At 40.3% G+C, this 21,131-nt stretch overlaps 1 protein-coding gene across 3 annotated transcripts in view; it reads right to left on the bottom strand.

Annotated features, from left to right (window-relative positions):
* The window catches only part of ITGA6 (integrin subunit alpha 6), an 80,956-nt gene that overhangs the window by 3,688 nt on the left and 56,137 nt on the right, over positions 1–21,131 (bottom strand). For 2 of the 3 annotated variants that reach the window (XM_017538224.2, XM_037741902.1), the window contains 13 exons: positions 16,976–17,136; positions 16,657–16,800; positions 14,861–14,976; positions 14,544–14,733; positions 14,372–14,455; positions 14,194–14,273; positions 13,964–14,041; positions 13,774–13,876; positions 12,368–12,541; positions 10,987–11,085; positions 10,778–10,888; positions 10,582–10,680; positions 4,067–4,192 (listed from right to left, as the gene is read on the bottom strand). In XM_017538224.2, the coding sequence (XP_017393713.1) occupies positions 4,067–4,192; positions 10,582–10,680; positions 10,778–10,888; positions 10,987–11,085; positions 12,368–12,541; positions 13,774–13,876; positions 13,964–14,041; positions 14,194–14,273; positions 14,372–14,455; positions 14,544–14,733; positions 14,861–14,976; positions 16,657–16,800; positions 16,976–17,136 (1,565 nt within the window). Of the gene's footprint in view, positions 1–650; positions 781–4,066; positions 4,193–10,581; positions 10,681–10,777; positions 10,889–10,986; positions 11,086–12,367; positions 12,542–13,773; positions 13,877–13,963; positions 14,042–14,193; positions 14,274–14,371; positions 14,456–14,543; positions 14,734–14,860; positions 14,977–16,656; positions 16,801–16,975; positions 17,137–21,131 lie in introns of all 3 variants that reach the window. The other variant, XM_017538225.2, reaches the window with a different exon arrangement.

Here is a 21,131-nt window from a genome sequence, read left to right as displayed (position 1 = left end):
TGATAATCATAGATTGTTGTAATGGTCTTTGACCTGTAGGAGATATGCAGGAAATGAAAGGTGCATGCTTAGCTAGCATAAAATGATTCCTGAGCAACAGTAAAAAGCATTCCAAGCCTTCCCCATGACTTTATAGCAAGGAGAACAAAAAGATGACAGTGAGGAAGCCTCATGAAGAGAAACACATTTCCAACATGCAGCAGGTTAATTAGGCGGTCAACACAGCTTCCATCTGTGGGAAATTCCAAAATGAACAAGAAATCTGGAATGATTTCTTATGCATCTTTGAACTCCTTAGTAGGATGCTACATACTGAATTAATAACACATGGCAAACTGGGTTACTATGAAAGACTAAAAACCTTTTTGTGTGTATAAATATTGCAATTTTCTCCATTGCTGTGGGTGACGTTTAACAAGAACACAAAATAACACACCTGCAATGAAAGATTCTTTGTGCATTAAAAAAACAAACAAAAAAAAAAACTGAGCTTTCAAGTGAAATGAAATAAATCCAAGCAAGGCAAGCCAGTGTGGACATTTGGAAACATCTGTTAATGGGACACACACAGCAAGCTGTTGTTCTTAAAGTTAGCCACCACAACCATAGCAGGTCCCACAGCTAGCAATTAAAAAACATTGATCAATTACCAATTACAGAAGTAGATCAATACTATGCATCAGAAGTAAGCCTCTCTTTATCAGATGGCTGAGCATGGATCTCAGCCTTGTGATATGTGGCATCATAATGATCTTTCTTATTTCTCTTGAAGAAACCACACTACAAGGAAGCAAGGTATTTAGTCAATTTTACAGTTTCGTGTATAACAGCTAAACAACAGAACGTCTCAGATTTTAATCTGCTTTCTACTTGAGGCTTGTTTACAAACAGACCACTTTGAGTCAACCAGCAGTAAACAGCTACTGCATTGTTTCACTGTCACATTCAACACACTATCACCATATATCTCTGGTCAAAAACATATGGATGACACTAGTCGGCTCATTGATTTTTTTTTTTTGTAACAGAAATCCTGAGGATAAAAATCACAGGGAAAACTTATATACACTGCTGATTGTAGCTTTGGGTAGTTTATTCTTACAGGAGAATATGAACTCCAAAAGAGGCAAAAGATGCAGTTTATTGAGACAAAGGTTAGAAAATAAATTCTCTAAGTAAAAGTTAGTCCAAGTCCAAATAAAATATAGATATACTGTGGGTATTTTTCTGCCTTTTACAGTAAATTTTATGGAACAAATGCCATTTACTTGAGGCCTTTGCATCTGTGGGGTGAATCACAATACAAATTCCAATACACCATCATGAAAGAATGATTGCTGTCATTTTCCCAAATTCTGAGTACCATATAACCCTTAAATGGTAGGAACCCCATGCTTCTCAGGTTAGGTCACTGTAAATGGGTATAAGTATAATTCTACTTTCTACTATAATTTCCTTCATTCGATGATAGAGAACTTTTCCTGTTTACTTTTATCTAGTTCATAAGGCCATGGAACTGCCTTTTATAAAATTTAACCTGGTCAAATAAAATCTCTCCCGAAACATTCTGCTTCCTAGTCCAGCAGCTCATGAAGGTAAAGTCTAGATTCACTTTGTACGATATATGGGAGCTGCTGGCTCCATGCAGCTATTCAGATAGAAATTAAGTTACATTTAAAACTATGCCTCAATTGAATCAGCCATATTCCAAGTTCCTAATAGCCACACGTGACTATTGGCTACCGTATTGGATGGTACAGCTCCAGAACATTTCTATCAATACAGAGTTGTTGGGCAGCTTTCAATAATATGTGCTAGTAAATAGGGTGGGCAGAATGAACTAGGAACCAAGAGGCCTGGTCCTGCCTCCAACTTGGCAACATTCTTAATATCCCTGGGCATGAGCATCCTTGTTAGCAAAATGAAGGTGATTAGACCACCCCAGGGGACTTTTTTTTTTTAAACCTGCAAACAGAATCCTGACATTTAAAATGGATACAATCTGAACTGCTCTGCAAGAGTGGGGGTCTCCATCTGCCTAGTTTAGCCTTGCCCTCTACATGGATATACAAACTCCAGTTTAGGGGCCGCTGGATTGTAGTTCTGACCCTAAAATCGTATGACTTTTTAACATACTAAATAATTGTGTTTAATAAGCAAAAGTATAAAGTAATAAAAATACTTCTCATGTGGGGTTGCATAACTTGTATTTTAGAGTTCCCTTGACAGCCTGGATACCTCAGAGCTTTAAAAAAAAAAAACAAACTCCTAAAATAATGAAATCATATAATCCAATCAACGTACTTAACAGATGAGGCAAACAGAGGTCCCGGAGAGGTGGTATGATTTGCCCAAGATTATATACATTTTAGGTTTCTTAACCGTCAACCCACTGCTGTCTCACTCTCTTTAAAGGCTGCCAAATACTCTGGAAAAGTCATCCTTATGACCTCTTCCAGAAAATATAACATCATCCTCAAATATCAAACCCTAAATTTTTTGATATCAAAATAATTTTCAAAGCCAGGTGCAATGGCTCACATCTGTAATTCCAACACTGGAAGGCCTAGGCAGGAGGATTGCTTGAGTTCAAGACTAGCCTGGGCAATACAGCAAAACCTCATCTTTACAAAAAAATTTAAAAACTAGCTGGGTGTGTGTGGTGGTATGTAGTCCCAGCTACTCAGGGTGCCGAGGTGGGAGGATTGCTTGAGCCCAGGAGGTCAAGACTGCAGTGAGCCATGATCATACCACTACACTCCAGCCTGGATAATGGGGTGAGACCCTGTCTCAAAATTTTTTTTTCTTCAAGGCATCTCCTTGAAAAAATATTTTTATATTGACTGGCTATGTTTGCCAGAGGAACCTACTGCCTGAGGTAAACATCAGATGTAAAACTGGCTAAAAACTCCATACCAGAAGGAGTTTTGTTATGAGCAGACTCCCAAGCTTCAATTACATGAATAGAGGACATCAGAAAATTTTCTCAAATTAGCAAAATGCAATTGAAAAAAATAAAGCAAAACCAGATGCCCAATATTTGCAAGTAAGACTATCTTTAACCTGTAGGTATTATATTTTTGGATCCAAGGAAAGGAAAAGAATGGTTTGATTCTAGGGGGTTGCTGGTTTATCCAAAACCCTCCAGACTGGACATGTTTGAGAATCCAAAATTTTTGGCGTTTAAAAAAAGTAATACACTGCATACCTAATGCTCCTATAATCAAAATGTTAGTATTTCTGCAGTGAAATTAATCAAAGGATGAAAACTTTAAAGTAGCCTCTCTTCACATCACGTCAGGTTTTTCTGCCAAATAAGTCATTACATACTTTGTTTTCAGAGCTTTTTGGAATTGCACATAAGGAATTATAAGCCTCTGTCACTGTGAATAATCCAAAATTTTTAGGTTGTAATCTCTGGCAGTAGGAATTTGTATCCATCTCATACAGTTTTTCATAATGTAGACTCTTTGGTAGAAGCAGGGGAAGATACTACATTTTACTTGAGTCAAAGGGCCAAATTCTAATGAGGAACATCATATTGAACCTAGACCTTCCTCAGGTTTGATACATGCTACAGTGACCCCCCTTTGAGACAGTTACTCATTCACGTCATGCTTTTCTATTCAGAATCTTGTAAGCATAACCAACTCCAACGGCTGCTATGAACATTCTTCACAGAAACTGAAATTAGCAGGGATACAGATTCAGATTATTATGACACCCTAACAATTTGGCTTAGATCCAGACTTCAATCTTAGGTGAAGAAAATGCTAAAGTAGTAAAATCTACACTTGTTATTTGCTAAACATGCTAAATTATGTGAGACAGACACCAAAATTCATTTAAGAAACTTGTTGTGTACAAATATGCTTTAAATACAATATTCAGTAAATATACAGCTGTTCATTGTAAAATTTTCATCAAATTTGCTATGTCAAAAGAGTTTCATAATAAAATGTTAGAAAAAAGGAAGCAATGAAAAAGAAAACACTATCAGTGCTGACTCCCATTTTTTAAAACATGAAGTTTATGTTCTGAAATTCAAATGCCAGATATGACTTACCTTCCACAGTATAACCACTAATAAAGCAAGCATCAAAATCCCAGCGAGAATAGCCACTAGGATGATCCACCAAGGTACTCCTGAATACTGAGCTGCAGTCTTGGAGGGAAACACAGTCACACGAACCTATTGGGCAGAAATGAAAGCAGCATGACTACATACTGTGGTGAGAGTTCACACCAGGAGTTTGTGGTACTAATTCTGCTTTTGAATATATTTTGGACAATGCAGCCTGTGAATGGATGACATGACTTTCTGATGCAAGATCCTTTCGCTTAACAGAATATTGCTTCAAGAGTCATTCCTTGAAGATCTTTCCCCAGAATCTTGAAAATGCTCGGTCATATTCGGACAAGGTGGTTACCTCTTTGTTAATTTATCTTAAATTTTTGTTGTTGTTGTTGTTAACACAAGTAGAGAAAACTGTGTAATGAACCCTTATGTATTCATCATCCTGTTGCAGCATTTATCAATACACAGCCAGTCTGTGTATCTATCTAAAACAGACTGCTCTAAAAAAGATACCAGGTTAAATAGATCTAACAGTCAATCTGTTCTATCTATCTAACCTGATATCTTTTTGAGAATAATCATACTTTTTTTTTTTTTTGAGACAGGGTCTCACTCCGTTGTCCAGGTTGGAATGCAAGGGGTATGATCCTGGCTCACTGCAGCCTCAACCTCCCAGGCTCAAGTGATCCTCCTTCCTCAGCTTCCCAACTGGCTGGGACTATAGGTGCATGCCCCCACGCACAGCTAATTTTTAAAAAAATTTTTGTGTTGAGACAGGTTCTCACTATGTTGGTCAGGTTGGTCACAAACTGCTGGCTTCAAGTGATCCTCCTGCTTCAGTCTGTCAAAGTGCAGGGATCATAGGTATGCGCCACCTCACCTGGCCTATACTTTCTTTTAATTCACTTTCAGCAATGAAAAGAAATGGGCCAGTTTAAAGATGTTGTGAAATACAAAAATAGGGATGGGGCTGCATGACTGATGGACACCATTTTACCTTTTTCTTAGGATATCACATTAAAGACCCTCAAACAATAACATATCCTAAAATGTCTTGGTGTCATCTTCTACAAAAAGGTATATGAACAAACGACCCTGGACCCATTCAGAAATAGCTTAGTGCTTAAATTGCTCCTGCTGCTTAGAAGCTTAAACTGTAAACATCGGATAGTTTGCAAATACCAATTAAATAGAAACTGGTTACTCAGAAACCTAAAAAGCTGCTTCTGGCAATTCCAACAACTCAGTTACATGGGTTTAGAATGCAAAAGGACTTTTCTAACACCAGGAACTGTTTTTCAGAGTATGCTAAAGACCTGGTGATTACTATGAACATGATTTTGTAAACTATACTGATTAGAGAACTACTAGTTTGAAGTTTCTGATATTTCTGAATTAAGAGAATGTAAAGTAAAGGGAAACAAAACTCAGGGGGAGCATTTAACTTCTGAGAAGTGTTTTTAATCAAGTATTCTATGTCTGTATTGAACCCTAGATGCTGTTATGTCTACACTGTGCTTCAATGCTTTTATACTATGCTGTGGTGGTTTTCTTTAAAAATCTCTCACCAAAGTACTTCTCTTTGCACTTCCAGGAAACAGTTTCTCAACCTCACCTGACTTACAGAAAATACTTAAAAGCAGTAAAACTGCTTTTCTTTAAACATTGAATAGACAGCAATTCACATCATGGGTTTTAGCCAATTATACAGACTGTAGCAGGCATGCATAAAACACCTTTATCAGCCACCATGTTTCCTGTTATGCTTTAAATGAGGTTTTCCACAAGCTCTGAGCCCCAAAGTGGCCTCACGGCACACTTCCCCTCTTCTTCCCTCCCACTACAAGGGAGAGATTACCAGGTTCAGCACAGGGACATCCACAATGAAGGGAAGAAGAAACTGACAGACCAGTGAAGTAATAAAATAGTTATGTGGCTGGTAAGCTGACGACAACAAAACCAACCAAACAGATGATTTCAGTAAGCCTAAACTGTATCTCGTTTAACTTTGCTGCCCTGTTATCTAACACAAGAAAGGTATACAGTTATGTGTCCTTGGGGCAAGGTGGTCATGTGGAAGGGCCATCCTCATTTGTAAGAATAAGTTCTAGTAAATCTGGAAGTGGAGAGTGGAGACTGGTTTTTGACAAGGGGAATCAACTTTATTATAATGACACTGTGTACAAGTGCCTTTAAAACAGCTAACAATAGGGGGAAGCCACCCCCGTAAATGGTTTGGATCCAACATTGTAACAACCGACCAAAGTAATTTTTGATTTTGCATCTGGAGTAGCAGGGTGGATGGGAATCCAGCTGAAGCACTAAGCCCCAGGCCTGGAACCATTCAGACTAGAACTGTGACATGTTTTTAAACAACTCACTGGGCATCAAAGACAGGACCGAAGTCAGGGACTGGGTTGGCTACACATTTAAAAGGCAGATATGCTCTGTGATCCTGGAGGGTGATGGGCCAGTCAGGAAGATTTTATTGGTTGTTCATTTAAACTGTCAATCAAAGGTGTTTTCTGTTTGTTTTGTATGACGGTCATTCTCCAGCTGGGATTGAGAACAAGGGGGAGTTGGCCATAGAGCCAGGTGACCAAAGATGGGAAACAAAGGGTGGGCTGCGATTCCCAGAGCTCCAAGCCTTATCCTGTCACACCAACTATTACTGATGAACAGGCGAGTAGAAACTACTGTAGAGCTTTACAACTCCAAAAATAATTTCTTTCCTTTGGTTTCATTACAATTTAGGGATTTCCATGGGGATGACGCACACCTGTGGAACTCATCCACCATGTGCCCATAAGGCGAAGATGGGTATAAGCTCTGTTGATGCATTAAATTCGATTACCCACGAGCAGTGCTTAGACCACATTTGCTTGTCAACTGCCAAAATGCCTTCTCTAAATTACTCTGTAATGTACCACCCTCTGTTCTCCTTAAACATCAGTACACAAAGTCACTCAGTGAAGGGATTTTCGTATCTTTTACAAATCTATGAAGGACATCATCCACTCTTGGTGTTTCTCATATAAGAAGCCATCTTATAAAAGGATCCATATCTTAAGTTCTTCTCTGAATTTAGAGCCAAAGCGACAATCTTATTCCCCTGAAGAATTATGTACTTCTTATGGTCATTTAAATAAAAAAATCTTTGACAGACAGGAAGCTTGGGTACTCTCTACTTGCTTCCTTAGGGATAAATGGGGACATATAAATACAACCAGTAAACAGTCCTCCCTCTCCCCACCCCCCACCAACTTCCTTGGCTAATTTGACAGTTTTCCTGGTTCTGTCTCTTACAGCATGACATTCTTAACAATCGACACTGTATCTTACCCAACTTTGCCTCTCTAGCATTTGCACAGGGAAGGCACATGTCTTTCATAGGTGTTTATTAACAGGATAGATTTAATTGATGCTAAAATATAGCATAGCTTACCTGGTCCAATTATGTGACTTCTGCTCTCCCTGACTGCATTATATTAGTGTCCTAATTTAAAAGTGTTTTTTATTGTTTGTTTTGAGACGGGATCTCACTCTGTTGCCCTAGCTGGAGTGTAGTGGCACAATCTTGGCTCACTGCAGCCTCGACTTCCTGAGCTGAGGTCACCCTCTCACCTCAACCTCCCAAGTAGCTGGGAATACAGGCATGTGCCACCCCACCTGGCTAATTTTTTTATTTTTTGTAGAAAGTTGGGGTTTTGCTATGTTGCCCAGACAGGTCTCCAACTCCTAGGCTCAAGCATTCCACCTACCTTGGTCTCCCAAAGTTTAACAGTGTTTTATTAAAAGGTGAGCACAAAACTCTTGAAATTGGTTGGGTTATAAAGAATTTTTTTTTTTTTTTTTTTTGCTTTTTTAAGCCAAATTAAGCTCAGATCTTCAGGCACAGAAAAATGACAGCTTAACCTACTAAAGAAATGTGCAGATATGACGTATGAGCTATTGTATTTCAGAAATCACAGAAAATAGAAAAGGTATCAGAAGACTAGAGGTTAAGAAAATGTCTTAATTTTCAAAAGACATGAGTTCTAGATATGAGACCAGTAACCCATTCACAAATCTACCAATTATTAAAGTAGGATCATAGTGAAGACACCAATTCCAATTGGGAGGCATGAGTTCTCCAAGCTCTAAGAATATAAAATGCCCAAGAGAACCTCATTTTCATTTGTGACCCAGCCATTAGACTGAATACCAGGGCCCCCAGCTCCATCATCTTCCAGAAGTGAGCAGTTGAGAGAAGACATCAAACCCAAGGTCTGGTCTGAGCTCTGCTTGTTGGTCAAGTGACCCCAAGGGGGAGACGTCTTTCCTTGGATTCAGTTTTCTTATCTGAATTTGAGATTTGGGGACTTTGTGGAGACCAAGCGTCACAGAGTTAAAGAACAGAAGCCCTGAGTCAGACAGTTATAGGTTTCAGTTGAGGGTCTCAAATTATATCCCCTGAGACTGCTTCCTTGTTTGTAAAATGAGTACGATGTCTACACCTTGGTATTCTTCTGAAGTTTAAATGATAGAGTATAAAGTAAGTTGTAGACATTTTATTAAGGCTTCACTAATGTTAGTCCCTTCCCTCTAATGTTTTCTCTTTCTAGCTCTAAAATCTCAGTGATCTTCAAAGTTGCTGATTTAGTTATAGAAAGCTATACCTGTTACCTTTATAGATGCAGAGAAAGGATCCTTAGGGAAGGTGTGGTTGAAAGTCCCTTATAATGCCCGTTGATATGTCCTGGAGAGCCTGGGACAGTGCTGGTTGATACCACATTCCAGCAGCTTGCCCAGTACAGCATTTGTCTCAGGCAAATGTATCCTGGGGTTGGGTATAGTAACTCACACATATAATCCCAGCATTCCGGGAGGCTGAGGCAGGCATACTGCCTGAACCCAGAAGGTAAAGAGCAGCCTGGACAACACAGTAAGACGCTGGCTATACAGAAAACTGAAAAATTGGCTGGGTGTGGGTAGCATCCCTATGGTCCCAACTACTCAGGAGGTGAGACAGGAGGACTGCTTGAGCCCAGGCATTCAATGCTGCAAGAAGCCGTGTTCCTGCCACTGCACTCCAGCCTGGGTGACAAAGCAAGACTCCATCTCAAAAAAATAAAAACAAAAATGTATTCTTGTCTGGATAATAAATCGTAAGGACCACTATATTTCAGAAAACAATGATTTGGGAGGCTCCCTGAGTTTTCAGCTAGCTGAATGACTGAAGCCAGAACATTTCCATAAGTAGACTGGCAGATTAATGTAAGAGCAGGAATTCACAGTGTCTTTCTCCAGTCTCTTTTGCAAAACATTCCCAATTCATGATTCCCACCATGACATGCAGTCATTCTGCCTCAAGATCTTGATGCTAGTCCCTTTGGGTTCTACACCCCCACAAGGAACTCCTCACTATTGGTTCACTACAGTGTTCTACACCTAGTCCTATTCAACATTTTTGTCATTACTTGGATGAAGACAGAGAACTTGCTTCTCAGTTTTTAAAACTTTCAGGGATAGAAAATTGAGGAAGCAAATGATGAAGCAAGATTCAAAATTACTTTGAAAACAAACAATGGATCCAAAGCAAATCACATAAAATATAAAGATACACTTAAAGGCATACATTTAGATTTTTACAAACAGCTCAAGGACAGGATACTGGAAACACAGCTTGACAACAAATTCTGATGAGAACACCTGGAAGTTTCAGTAGAACACTAACACAAAAATAGCAGCTGTTAGAAATTCAAACGTGCTGCTCGGCAATGGTTTGAAAAACCAAATTTTAGGCAGGTCTTACAGAAATGTGTTGCCAAGATGCTGAGAGGTAAAGGCCCCAGGGTAAGTGGGACCAAGTGGATCCCACCTCAGCTGCTCTGCCCACGTGAGAGTCACACTGCCCAGGAAGGGAGAGGCTGGGAGCCAGTTCGGCTGTGCCCAATGTGACGCATAACTCGAGAGCTGGGTGCATAGCTCTGAGGAGAATAAGAAACATCCAAGGAGGCATGACCATTTCCTTCAATTATCTGATAGGCTGCTACATGGCCAAGAGAGAACTTATTTTAGACTTGTTCCAGAGACATAACCAGGGACTTACAAGGTTCAGTTCAGGTTTCAGCTATGAAGAGCTCTTCAATAATAATTACAGCTGGCCATGGCATGGGCCATCACTGGGGCATTCCACCCATGGCTGCAGCATTAGAGATGGTGGAAGACACAGGTTTCTACAGGGCTGTGAGGTGCGCACCCTCTCTTTCAGTTGAGCTAATAGTTCTTAAGTCTACCATGGGCACTGCTGAACTGGATGACCCTAGATTTACTTCTTTTTTCAATGATTCTATTGAAATACAGCTTGCAGTGCCAGTACCTTAAGACAGTATTTTCTCCCTAATGGAGGTAATAGGGCTATGAGGGAAATGAGCACCACAGCACATGACTTCAGGCCCTGGGTGTAGAGTACAGGGAAGAGAGACTTGCTCTGAACCTGAATGAAGCTGGGAACCTCTCACCTGAGTGCCTGCATTTGGCAGCTTGATATTTTCAGCAGCAGCAGTCACGTCAATGAAGGCTCGCACAAAAATGTCCAAGTAGTTCAGTTTGGAATATTCCTGTTTGGAGACAGTTAGTGAATGCATTAGGGAGGTGAGACATGTCCTAGGCAGAGATAAATTACTTCTATGGGACAGCCTCATGCCAAGGTCATACCTCTAGAAACGTGCTGTTCCATAACCTTGAGCGCAAAGTCAGAGACGCCTTGCTGTCCAGCCCTCGCAGCGGGCATCTGATGTTCACACAGTTCACGTTCACGCTACAGTTCTAGACAGAAAAGGAAGACTGGTCATCAAAAGACATTGGTCTGAAGAAGTCCTTCCCCTTATCCTCTCAAAAATTCATAACTCTTGAAAAATACTTACAAGAGTCTGGTATTTTCTTTCAGCAAATAAAGAAAATTTTCTGCTATCATCTGTCTGTTTTTCAGTAATTTCCCGTTTCTTCCTTGAGTTGTGAGATTCCTGAAAAAAAATTATATCCCAAATAGCTCCAATTTATTTAATTCTTTGTTGCTACCATACAAGCCTCTTAAGCATACCCTCCTAAACATTGCCAAATTCACATGTTCAACAATATTTGCCTCTCTCCTGCCAAAGGCACAGAAATAAATGTAAAATCAGCAAGTACTATCACTCTAAATTCAAGTTTATTGATTTACTCATAGTGCTAAGTTTATTAAGTAATTCATTCCTGCTCTGATCATAAAACTCAAAGAAACAGAAATATGCTCTCTTTGACCCTCTGTATCCCCACCAAACTGTAGGAACACTGAGATCAGAGATCCTTCCAGCTCTGTTCCTAAAACTTGGTAGTCAGCACATCTTGAAGGAATAAGTAACACTGAAGAACAGAGAAAGCAGCAAAAAGACCCATTTTATAGCTCATTCAGAGCACAGCAATGAAAACTAAGCCATACAAGAACTTTTAAAATTGCATTTTTCTTACAGATTAGTAATAACGATTCTCTTGATTTTTAACAGATGAGAAGATCATGCCATAAGTCACCAACTCCGATCACTGATCATACCCAGTCACCTTAGAATTTAAAAGAAACAAGCATGCAAACCTTCATCAAGCTGGAGCACAAATGATAGGCCAGTTATCTAAGCATGGAGCAGTATAGAGAGGGGTTTAAGAGTACAGGCTTTGACATCAGGCAGAGCAGGGCTTGAATGTGGAATCTGTCTCTTAACAACTGAGTGACAGAGTTATTGCTCTCTGAATCTTAATGTCCTCATCTGTGAAATGGTGGGGATAATGAAACTCCCTCATAGGACCATCCAGAGAATGAAATGAGAAAATGCAAACAAAATGTTTAGCATAGTGCCAGAGATACCATAAGTACACGATAAATAATTACTATTTTTAAAATAAGCATAAAAAGCTTTCAAGGTTACCCACTAAGATGCCATTATCTTTTGCAATGAGTTTGGTCCTACTTGGCATGAACACTGGCTGGCCCCTGGGTAATAGCAGCTTCTATTACCCAAGAGCATCTGCCAGTTCTCCTTATTATGTAATATACTAGGAAAAGTCATGAAACGTAACGTCATGAGGAAACGTCAGAAAACGTCATTTGCCTCAACGAGCACTGAATGACTCTGCCTTGTGTGCTATAATGGTCGCTAACCAGCAAAAATGCCTCAGAATGCCAGTTTCCTAAGGACAGTAATTATTTTCCCCCCAAAAGTTAGTTTCTCTAATTTGCATTTATGGAGACATTAGATAAATCTACCAACATACCTTTAGGTTCAGGAAGTTGACCTCCCATTGTGGCTCACAAGTTATCTTTTCCAATCCTTTGGATTCTACTTTCACCAAATAAAGCAACCATTTGCCATTGCTAATTTCTTTTGGCCACTGAATGTTCAAGGTTGCTGTGCCAAGGTTTTTAAGAGGTTTACCTAAGTTAATTACCTGTTAGAAAATAATACATATTCTCTCAGTCTAATGTTCTCAATGTAAATTTAAGTAGCCACTCCTGTTACCAAGAGAAGGAAGCTAAAATATCCAGCATAATCCTATAATAAAAGCACAGGCTCCAAAAATGGACTATACATAGGGCATTCAAAGTAAAGACTTGTGCTTAAGGATTTTTGTAAATAAAAACAAAAAGGTCAAAGGGCAAATGATAGCTAACTCATTCGAGGAACAACTGCTGTATGCAACAGAGTCAGCAGTGTAGACATATCATGTTCTCAACACATGCCCAGGGAAAATGATGTGTGAATTTGTGAACTGACCTGTGACCACCCTGCTTGGCCAATGACAAGGCCTGTGCCAACAACCTGCTTCTGGAAAACCCCATTCACTGCAAAAATGAAGCTGCCTCTGTTCCAGAGGAGATTCTGCAAAACTGTTAGGACAGTCATGACTCTGAGTGGCTAAGCTGGGAACAGAGCGACATCCTGCAGCAGAAGCCAAACACAGGAGGTAAGAGCCCTCTTGGTGTGGAGTCTGTCCCAGAACTCAAAGACTTCTTTCAACCACACCTGCATAGAGATCGTAACCACTGCCACCACCTGCCCCAGCTGTGTCTGTAATGCTAAGAGACACACAGGAGAATTTAGCCTCTTCATCCTGCTGGAGTCAGAGGTGGGCCCATGCTCGCCATTTGAGGCCTTCTCACAACGGTCACTATGCCTTCAGAAATGTGATTTCAGCTGCACAGACCTAAACCCATGTGTGAGTTACGAGCAGACTCTGTATCATATGTTGATGTTTATTCAACAGGATAGAGAGTCACTGTGATTGCCTACTTTGAAATGGTTCAGAGCCAATCACTGCCTTTCCTACAGGCATAAACTAAATCTGTATTCACCACAAAACTGGGCTTGTGAAAGGTAAGCACACATTCGTATTCTTTCACCCACAAACAATAAGAAAGATGACCTTATAATAGAGAAAGGAATAAATCATAACCCATTCTAAACTGAACTGGATTCTGAACAGTGACAGTTGTTCTCCATCCTGCAGGATACTGGCTTACTATAAGCCAGTATATTGTTTAAAAACTGGCAAACTAATTATTAACTGATGATTTATTTATAATGCTTAACATTATTTATTTATTAAAATGACATACTCAAGACCATAGCTAGTATACGTTACCTTTTGGTATGATGAAAGGACCAACTGCTCCAACTTACCCTGAATTCATACTCTATTAAACTTCCCACCTCGTCTTCAGATTTCATAGCTTGCTCGCCAACAACTGTACCTCCAAAATACACCTGGGAAGGTTTAGCAACTCTGTCAAATTTTAAAACACCAGTTTTAGTGAGGATTGTAAATGGTTCTTTCAAACACTGATTTGTTATGCTAAACACAAACACTTACCCTGAGACCGATAAAAGCAGTTCAATAACCACTTTTGCTTTAGCTGTAATTGGAGCCAAATTATCTTGATTGCTTGTTCTAAAAATGAAAAGGAAACAATAAGGTTGTATTTTACCAGTCAGTTTTCTCATCACAATTAGACTTCTTTTATGAGTTAGATCAGGGCCAATTCATTGACTGCCCATGTTTTCATGAAATAATTCTGAATGGAGAGGTTGATGTACTCTTACGTTTCTAACTTCAGATTAATATCCAGATCTGGGGTATTAAAGGTGACTTCAGTTGTACTTAAAACCAAATAAAAAGTAACCTAAAAAAAATACAAATAGCTGTTAACACAGGCCATGCATATAGACACTGCAATGGTATTTAAAACAGTGAAATACAGTATGCGATGGCATCACCTACACTTGAATTTCTTTTAAAAGGATTTCCAAGCTCACAGTCAGCTTGTGAGCCATTCTGGTTGGCAACGCAACTTAACTGTTTCTCCTGTAAAAGAAACACGCACTAGGTCACAATCCATTCATTTGTCACACAGGGTTGTTTTTGCCCCTCCCAGCTGGTCTCTAATACTTACTGGGAAAGCCCTCAGTTCTCTATATGCAGAATACGTCAAAGTGTCCGGAAACGTTGCAATGAGTTTAGCTTCATGGGCATCATCGCCATCTTTTGTGGGACTCCTTGGGTTGGAAGGGCTGTTTGTCACTGTTATTTCTAAAGCAATATCCTTCTGATCTTTTAGAACTAGTTCTGGTACACCTTTTTGACTATTAAAAAAAAAAAAAAAAAAAGAACAAAAAGACAAAGTCCTCAATACGTTTCCAGTAAACTTTCTTAACACAAACCCAACGTGAAGCCAGAGTCATTTTTGCTAGTACTAACAGCGATTCTTACATTGGTAAATAAGAAAATTTGTCTTGATTTCCTTCTCGGGTGCAAAACTTATATTCTAGTTTAAGGTTGCTGTTACATACATTGTCGTCTCCACATCCCTCTTTTAAGAAGTGCACCTGTAGGAAAATCAAACTATTAATTTATACCATTCAGGACTCAGGAAGGCATCTATGTAGGTGACTGGTTATTTCCACACAGTTTATTTCCCTGTGTGATGATTATCATTGCAAGATTCAAGCTTTAAATGTACTTTACCACACATCAAATTCCCATTTTGTCCGTTAGTAAAATTTGTGTTTTAAGAACACTTTGACCAGGGCATGGAGGCAGTGTGGTATAGAAGGGTGTGACCCAGCAGCCATACAGATCTGGGTTTGAAACCCAGCTCTGCCCTTACTTAGTTGTGGGGCTTCTGGCAAGTCACTTAACCTTTCAGAGTCCAAGTTTGATCATAGGTCACATGGGGATACCACCGTTCTAAATTTACAGGGCTACTGTAAGAAGTATCAGTAATAACAATGATGCCAATGATTATAACACTCGATTTACAAATCTTAACTCATTTACTCTTCACAACAGGCCTCTAGAAAGATACTATTACTATGAGCCCCATTGTAAAGATGAGGAAACAGAGCTTAAGGTCAGGTAAGCAAACGGTACACTAGCACCATGCTAATGGGTGCTTGATAATCACACTGATAAATAATTGGGAAAATCATCTCTGGCTACGGAGCTAGGAAGGTACACAAGGAATATTAACAAAGCAATAACAGAAGTACATAAAAGTATACAGAAATATAAGGAACTATGTTTGGTGACAAAAATGATTGGCAATGTGTAGATGAAAGCGTCAGCTCCTGAGCCTTGAGGCAGTGAGGACTCACTTGTGCAAAGCTGCATCAGTAAGGCACCAGTACCAGGAGCCCCAGAGTGGACAGACACTCATCATCAATTAGATTTTTTTTGAGATGGAGTCTCATTCTTTTTGCCCAGGCTTTAGGGCAGTGGTGCAATCTAGGCTCACTACAACCTTTGCCTCCTGGGTTTAAGCGATTCTCCTGCCTCAGCTTCCCGGGTAGCTGTGATTATAAGCATTCTCCACCATACTTGGCTAACTTTTGTATTTTTAGTAAAGACTGGATTTCACCATGTTGGCCAGGCTGGTTGGTCTCAAACTCCTGATCCCAGGTGATCCACCTACCTCGGCCTCCCAAAGTTCTGGGATTATAGGCATGAGCCACCACACCAGGCCATCATCAATTATATTTTGAAAGCAAGAACATAACATAATGCCAAATCAAGCTGTCATAGCTCCTTGGGCTAACCTTACATCTTAACCATCCTAAACCCCTAGCAAGCGGACCCCACCTCATATGAGGTATCCAGCAGGCCATCTAATACACATTTTTCTTCCAAAGATGACTTAGGCTACATTAGGCACTAATGTATAATGCTTTCCATATTTCAGTGTTCTCAATGGTAAAACACAATGTATTTTTCCATGTACAGCTAAAGGAGAAACTGTGAGAATATAAGCTGTACCAATTATAGTCTCGATAAGTTATAATGGCCAAAAATGAGAAGAAAAATACACTCTGGCCCCAAATTGTATTTCATATGTTTTTATGTTTATTGATAATTTGGGGAACAAGTGTTCTCTAGCAAACTTTGCATACATTAAAAAGCATATTAATACAAAAGAATGGCCTTTAAAGCAAATCACTAGTTCTATTCCCTTTGATTTAGCATCATAATGTGGCAAAAACTTTGGCAAAACGAAAGTCAGAGAGACTTACATCAGTATGAGCCGTCTTGGGTTCATTTGAATTCAGAATTGGAAGAATTTCTGGAAGTGAATTTACTCGCCTGCGAGAGGTTGGCTCTTGGATCTCCACTGAAGCAGTTATGGGAATGGGACGCAGTTTATCTCTGATATTTTCCTGAAAATCATGCAGTCATAGAGTTAAGCGGGTACAAATGCTATTGAGGAATTCCAGAACAATGATTTTGTATTGATTAATCGGTTGCTAGAATAAATTTCAGAAATCTGTATATCACCATATAACCTTCTTCTGTCCTCTTTATAAAACAGATCTGACCATCTGCAGCCCTCACCTGTAGCCAGAGGATTTCTTCCATACACACTTTCTGTTTCTGCCCATTCAGAGTTAGTTCTTGAGTATATTTGGGCTCAGAACCTTGGTTTCGAAACTGAACTCTTGAGGATAGCCCAGATTTTCTTCTTTCTTTTTCAGCTTCAAGTGTGCCCACAATTGCTAGATAAAATTAACAAAATCATATGAACATAAGTGCATTCATACACAATCCAGCCATAAGCATGTTGAACTTAAGATTTTAATTCCTTGTAGAAAACACTTTTCCCCATTGACATTGTTTCTCTTCATATTTCCTGGTAATATGCATTTGCACAATTGTGATGTTCAAATCAAGCTGTCTTTTCCTTCCTTTTGCTTTTAATAATATTTTAAAGTTAATTTTTCACTGGGCCACCTGGGGGAGCTCAAGAACAAGTTAAAACCTTTCAGCAGCAGCAGTTCTTAAGAATCAGTTTCTGGCTGAAGTTCATGAACCCACAGAATACTAATGATAAGTGGAAGAACCCAACACTCCCCCAGAGGACCTAAACTGATTTTCTCCCTTTAAACAGTCAATGCTTATTCAAGTGGCCTTGTGCCTTTGCTATTCAGAAAAGGGCTCTAGAACAGGAGCATCTCCTGAGGGCCTGTGAGGATGCAGAACCTCAGGCCCAGTCACACCAGAATCTGTGTTTTATTAATAGCATCACCAGATGATTCTTAATACATATTAAAGTTTAAGAATCACTGATAAAGGCTAGTTGTCTAAACAGAGGAATAATATATTTTAGAGATGGAGAAGTCTTTTGACAGTAGGATGGTTCTTTACCTTAATAAAAAAGAGGCCACCCATGGTGACTCATGCCTGTCATGAGGACTTTGGGAGGCCAAGGTAGGTGGATCACCTGAGATTAGGAGTTTGAGACCAGCCTGACCAACATGATGAAAACCCGTCTGTACTGAAAAATTAGCTGAGTGTGGTAGCACATGCCTATAATCCCAGCTACTCGGGAGGCTGAGGCAGGAGAATCGCTTGAACCCACAAGGCAGAGGTTGCGGTGAGCCGAATTCACACCATTGCACTCCAGCCTGGGAACTAAGAGCAAAACTCTTGTCTCAAAAAAATAAAAATAAAATTTAAAAATAACTGTTAAAAGGTAAATTATATTCCTTTTAGTGGATGGAGGGCCTGTCTGTCAGCATAATACAGCTCACACAACCAAACTGCCTACTCTGCACTGAGCAAGAAGGCACAGCCTGTTCTTGATAACCTACACTAATGGAACCTGGAGGCAAGCCAGGATGTGGACAATCAGAATCTCATTTTTGACTTCAGAATGCATTGTTGGTTCATTAGAGGTAGCTGCTAACTGTGTTTTTCATGGGCCAATACTTAAATTACTTACATTCATTAAGCACTCACTAACCAGCAAAAGGGAAAGCAAACCTCCAGGATAAAAAAGTCTGCTATAGAAAACACAGTAAATGAATAACTCACATTCTAATATTCACCTTAGAGTTGGAAGGGACCTTTTCTGGGAGGCTTGGGGTCATACCAAGAGGGACAGAGGCATCACCGGCTTCTAAGTCTCTATCACAAACATAGAAGCTGACTGCTTTCTACAGGGTGTCCGGTCTCACTTGCCTCCTGACAACTGCAGGAGTCAATCCTTCCCTAGCCGGCTATCTTTCCCTTCTTTTCTACCTCCCAGCACGGTTGGCCTGCTTGGCTAAGCCCCCCCTTCCCCTTCAGATCTCAGCTTGGATCTCATCTCCTCCAGGAAGCCTGTCCTGACCTCTCGCGATCCTAGACATTCCATCTCTCTAATCTCTACACTTAGGCCCTCTACGCTGTGATTTCCTGAGTGTCTCTCACACTGGGGCAAGCCGAGGACAGGGACATCAGTCTTATTCCCCACTACAGTCCCCAGCAACTAGCACAACACCTGATAGATGTCTGAACAGAAGTGGGAGTAACTGGTTCCCCACTTGCACACACATGCACACACACACGATGTGACATTATTCTTATGCTGAATGTGAGCTATTGAGACCAAAATTTAGAAACACTGACAGCTTCAATAATAATTTTTGTGTCCATCTGGAGAATTCTTAAATGTCACAGCTGCCAAATGGAATGCTCCCCGACTTTAAGCCTTCTGCAGCCTTGACATCATCCATTTGTAAGTGACCTGCTAGCTTCACAAGGAACCAGATAAAGGCTCACATGCTGAGTGGCCCTCACAGCAGAAGTATGGGAGGTGTGGGTGCAGGAAAACCGTTTATCTGCCAAATCCACTCTAACCTTCCCTAACCCTCCAGACAGTCCACATCATCTTAAAATCTTTGCAGGCCACCTTTGCTGACCCCTTGAGGGGCAAGCCACGTAGAGCACTCATGACAGCTCAATTATAGATATCTGTATGTATGGAACACCGCATCCGAGGACTGCTGAGCTAAAATAGCCCCGTCAAACAATAAGCTCACATTCTTGGATACTGGGAGAAGATTTTAGATGTTTTAACTTATGTAGCTTTGTAGAAGTTCTGTTTTAGTTCATTTAGAATTTGCTGTGGAAGTAAAAGCAATGAAAGCAAATGTTCTTTGAATGTCTTCAAAGGAAATTTCTACCCATAATAGGCCACCCATAAACACCTGGTTAATGGAATAGCTACATAACATAAAAGTAATACACATGGCATCAAATGCTGCACATACAGCAAGGAGAAAGTCTTATAGGTGATTAATTTGGGGGAAGACAAGGAGTGCTCTGATGAGATTTCACATCTATCGTCAAACTGAGAGTGATTTGAAAAAATGGCAATCAGAATAGAATAAAAATGTTTCCCCATTTTCGCTGCCTGCCTAGTCAAAGAATCACTGTTTCTCCTTGTCACTCTCATTCCAAACAGTGGTAAAGGGCCCGTTATCCAAGTAGGCCAGTGTAAGGTATGGCACTTAGGTAAAAATAGCACAAATGATACTGAAAGGATAGATTTTGAAGAGTCACGGTATACATTTTCTTGTCATTAAAAGCCACACAAAGATTTGCCTTCCACACTCGACAAAATGCCAGCTGCATCAAAAAGCAAAGCAAAAGGCCACAGCTCCCCCTGTGCACAAAGTCATAATCCACCAACTCCAAGAATGCTTCGTGCCAGGTCTGCAGGTCCCATGGAGAGACCACACAGCAGGAGACGACCCCGCAGCAGGGGAGATGGAGAAACCACCTGTGGACAGCTTGAAATCTGGGAAGATGAAGGCTACGTGAGTTTATGGCAGTGAAAATCGGGTGTAGGAACTAAAAAATATTAAAGATAGTCCATTTATTTAAACTGTTCCTTTCATACTTCATTGAACTTTATCACAGGTCAGTATCGTCATTGTTGCCTTGGTGGATACGTTCATTAGTGTTACATAAAACTTCATATAGAGTTAAAGAAGAATTAGAGTACAGCTAAGAACAGAGCTGTAATGTGAGAGGATTCACCGTCCCAAACCCTAGTCCTTATGTGGCTATTTTTTCCTTTTTCAAGCAACAACTTTAGGTTATTCGAATTAGGTTACATTCTAGAATATTATAAGGGACACCTTTTTAAATAAAGAAAATAATACTACTTTGGATAACAGCGAGAACACTTCAGAGGACTCATTACCTCACAGTATATAGCAAAGGCTGACAACCCACATGTAAGGACAGAATGACCTTGTTCTTCACAAAGTGCCCCTTAGTGGCAGATACAATACACTAGAATCCCAAGCTGCCAGGACCATGGCCTGACCTGGAATGAGAATTCCCTCATTAAATTCCTATGCCCCTGGCCGTGACTCTGGAGCCAGGGGTCTGGTGGCTCACAACTGAAGAGGTGTCGCTGCTATTAAAACATGCCAGAGGAGGCTGGGCATGGTGGCTCACGCCTGTAATCCTAGGGCTTTGGGATTCCAAGGCGGCAGATCACGTAGTCAAGAGATCGAGACCATCCCAACATGGTGAAACCCCATCTCTACTAAAATACAAAAATTAGCTGGGCATGGTGGTGCACACCTGTAGTCTCAGCTACTTGGGAGGGTGAGGCAGGAGAATTGCTTGAACCCAGGAGGTGGAGGTTGCAGTGACCCGAGATCGCGCCACTGCACCACTCCAGCCTGGCGCCTGGCGACACTCTGTCTCAAAA

This window comes from Cebus imitator, unplaced genomic scaffold (assembly GCF_001604975.1).
Source record: "Cebus imitator isolate Cc_AM_T3 unplaced genomic scaffold, Cebus_imitator-1.0 Scaffold110, whole genome shotgun sequence".
NCBI lineage: Eukaryota > Metazoa > Chordata > Mammalia > Primates > Cebidae > Cebus > Cebus imitator.
The sequence above is the reverse complement of the archived record's forward strand: the minus strand, read 5'-3'. Positions and strand labels throughout refer to the sequence as shown.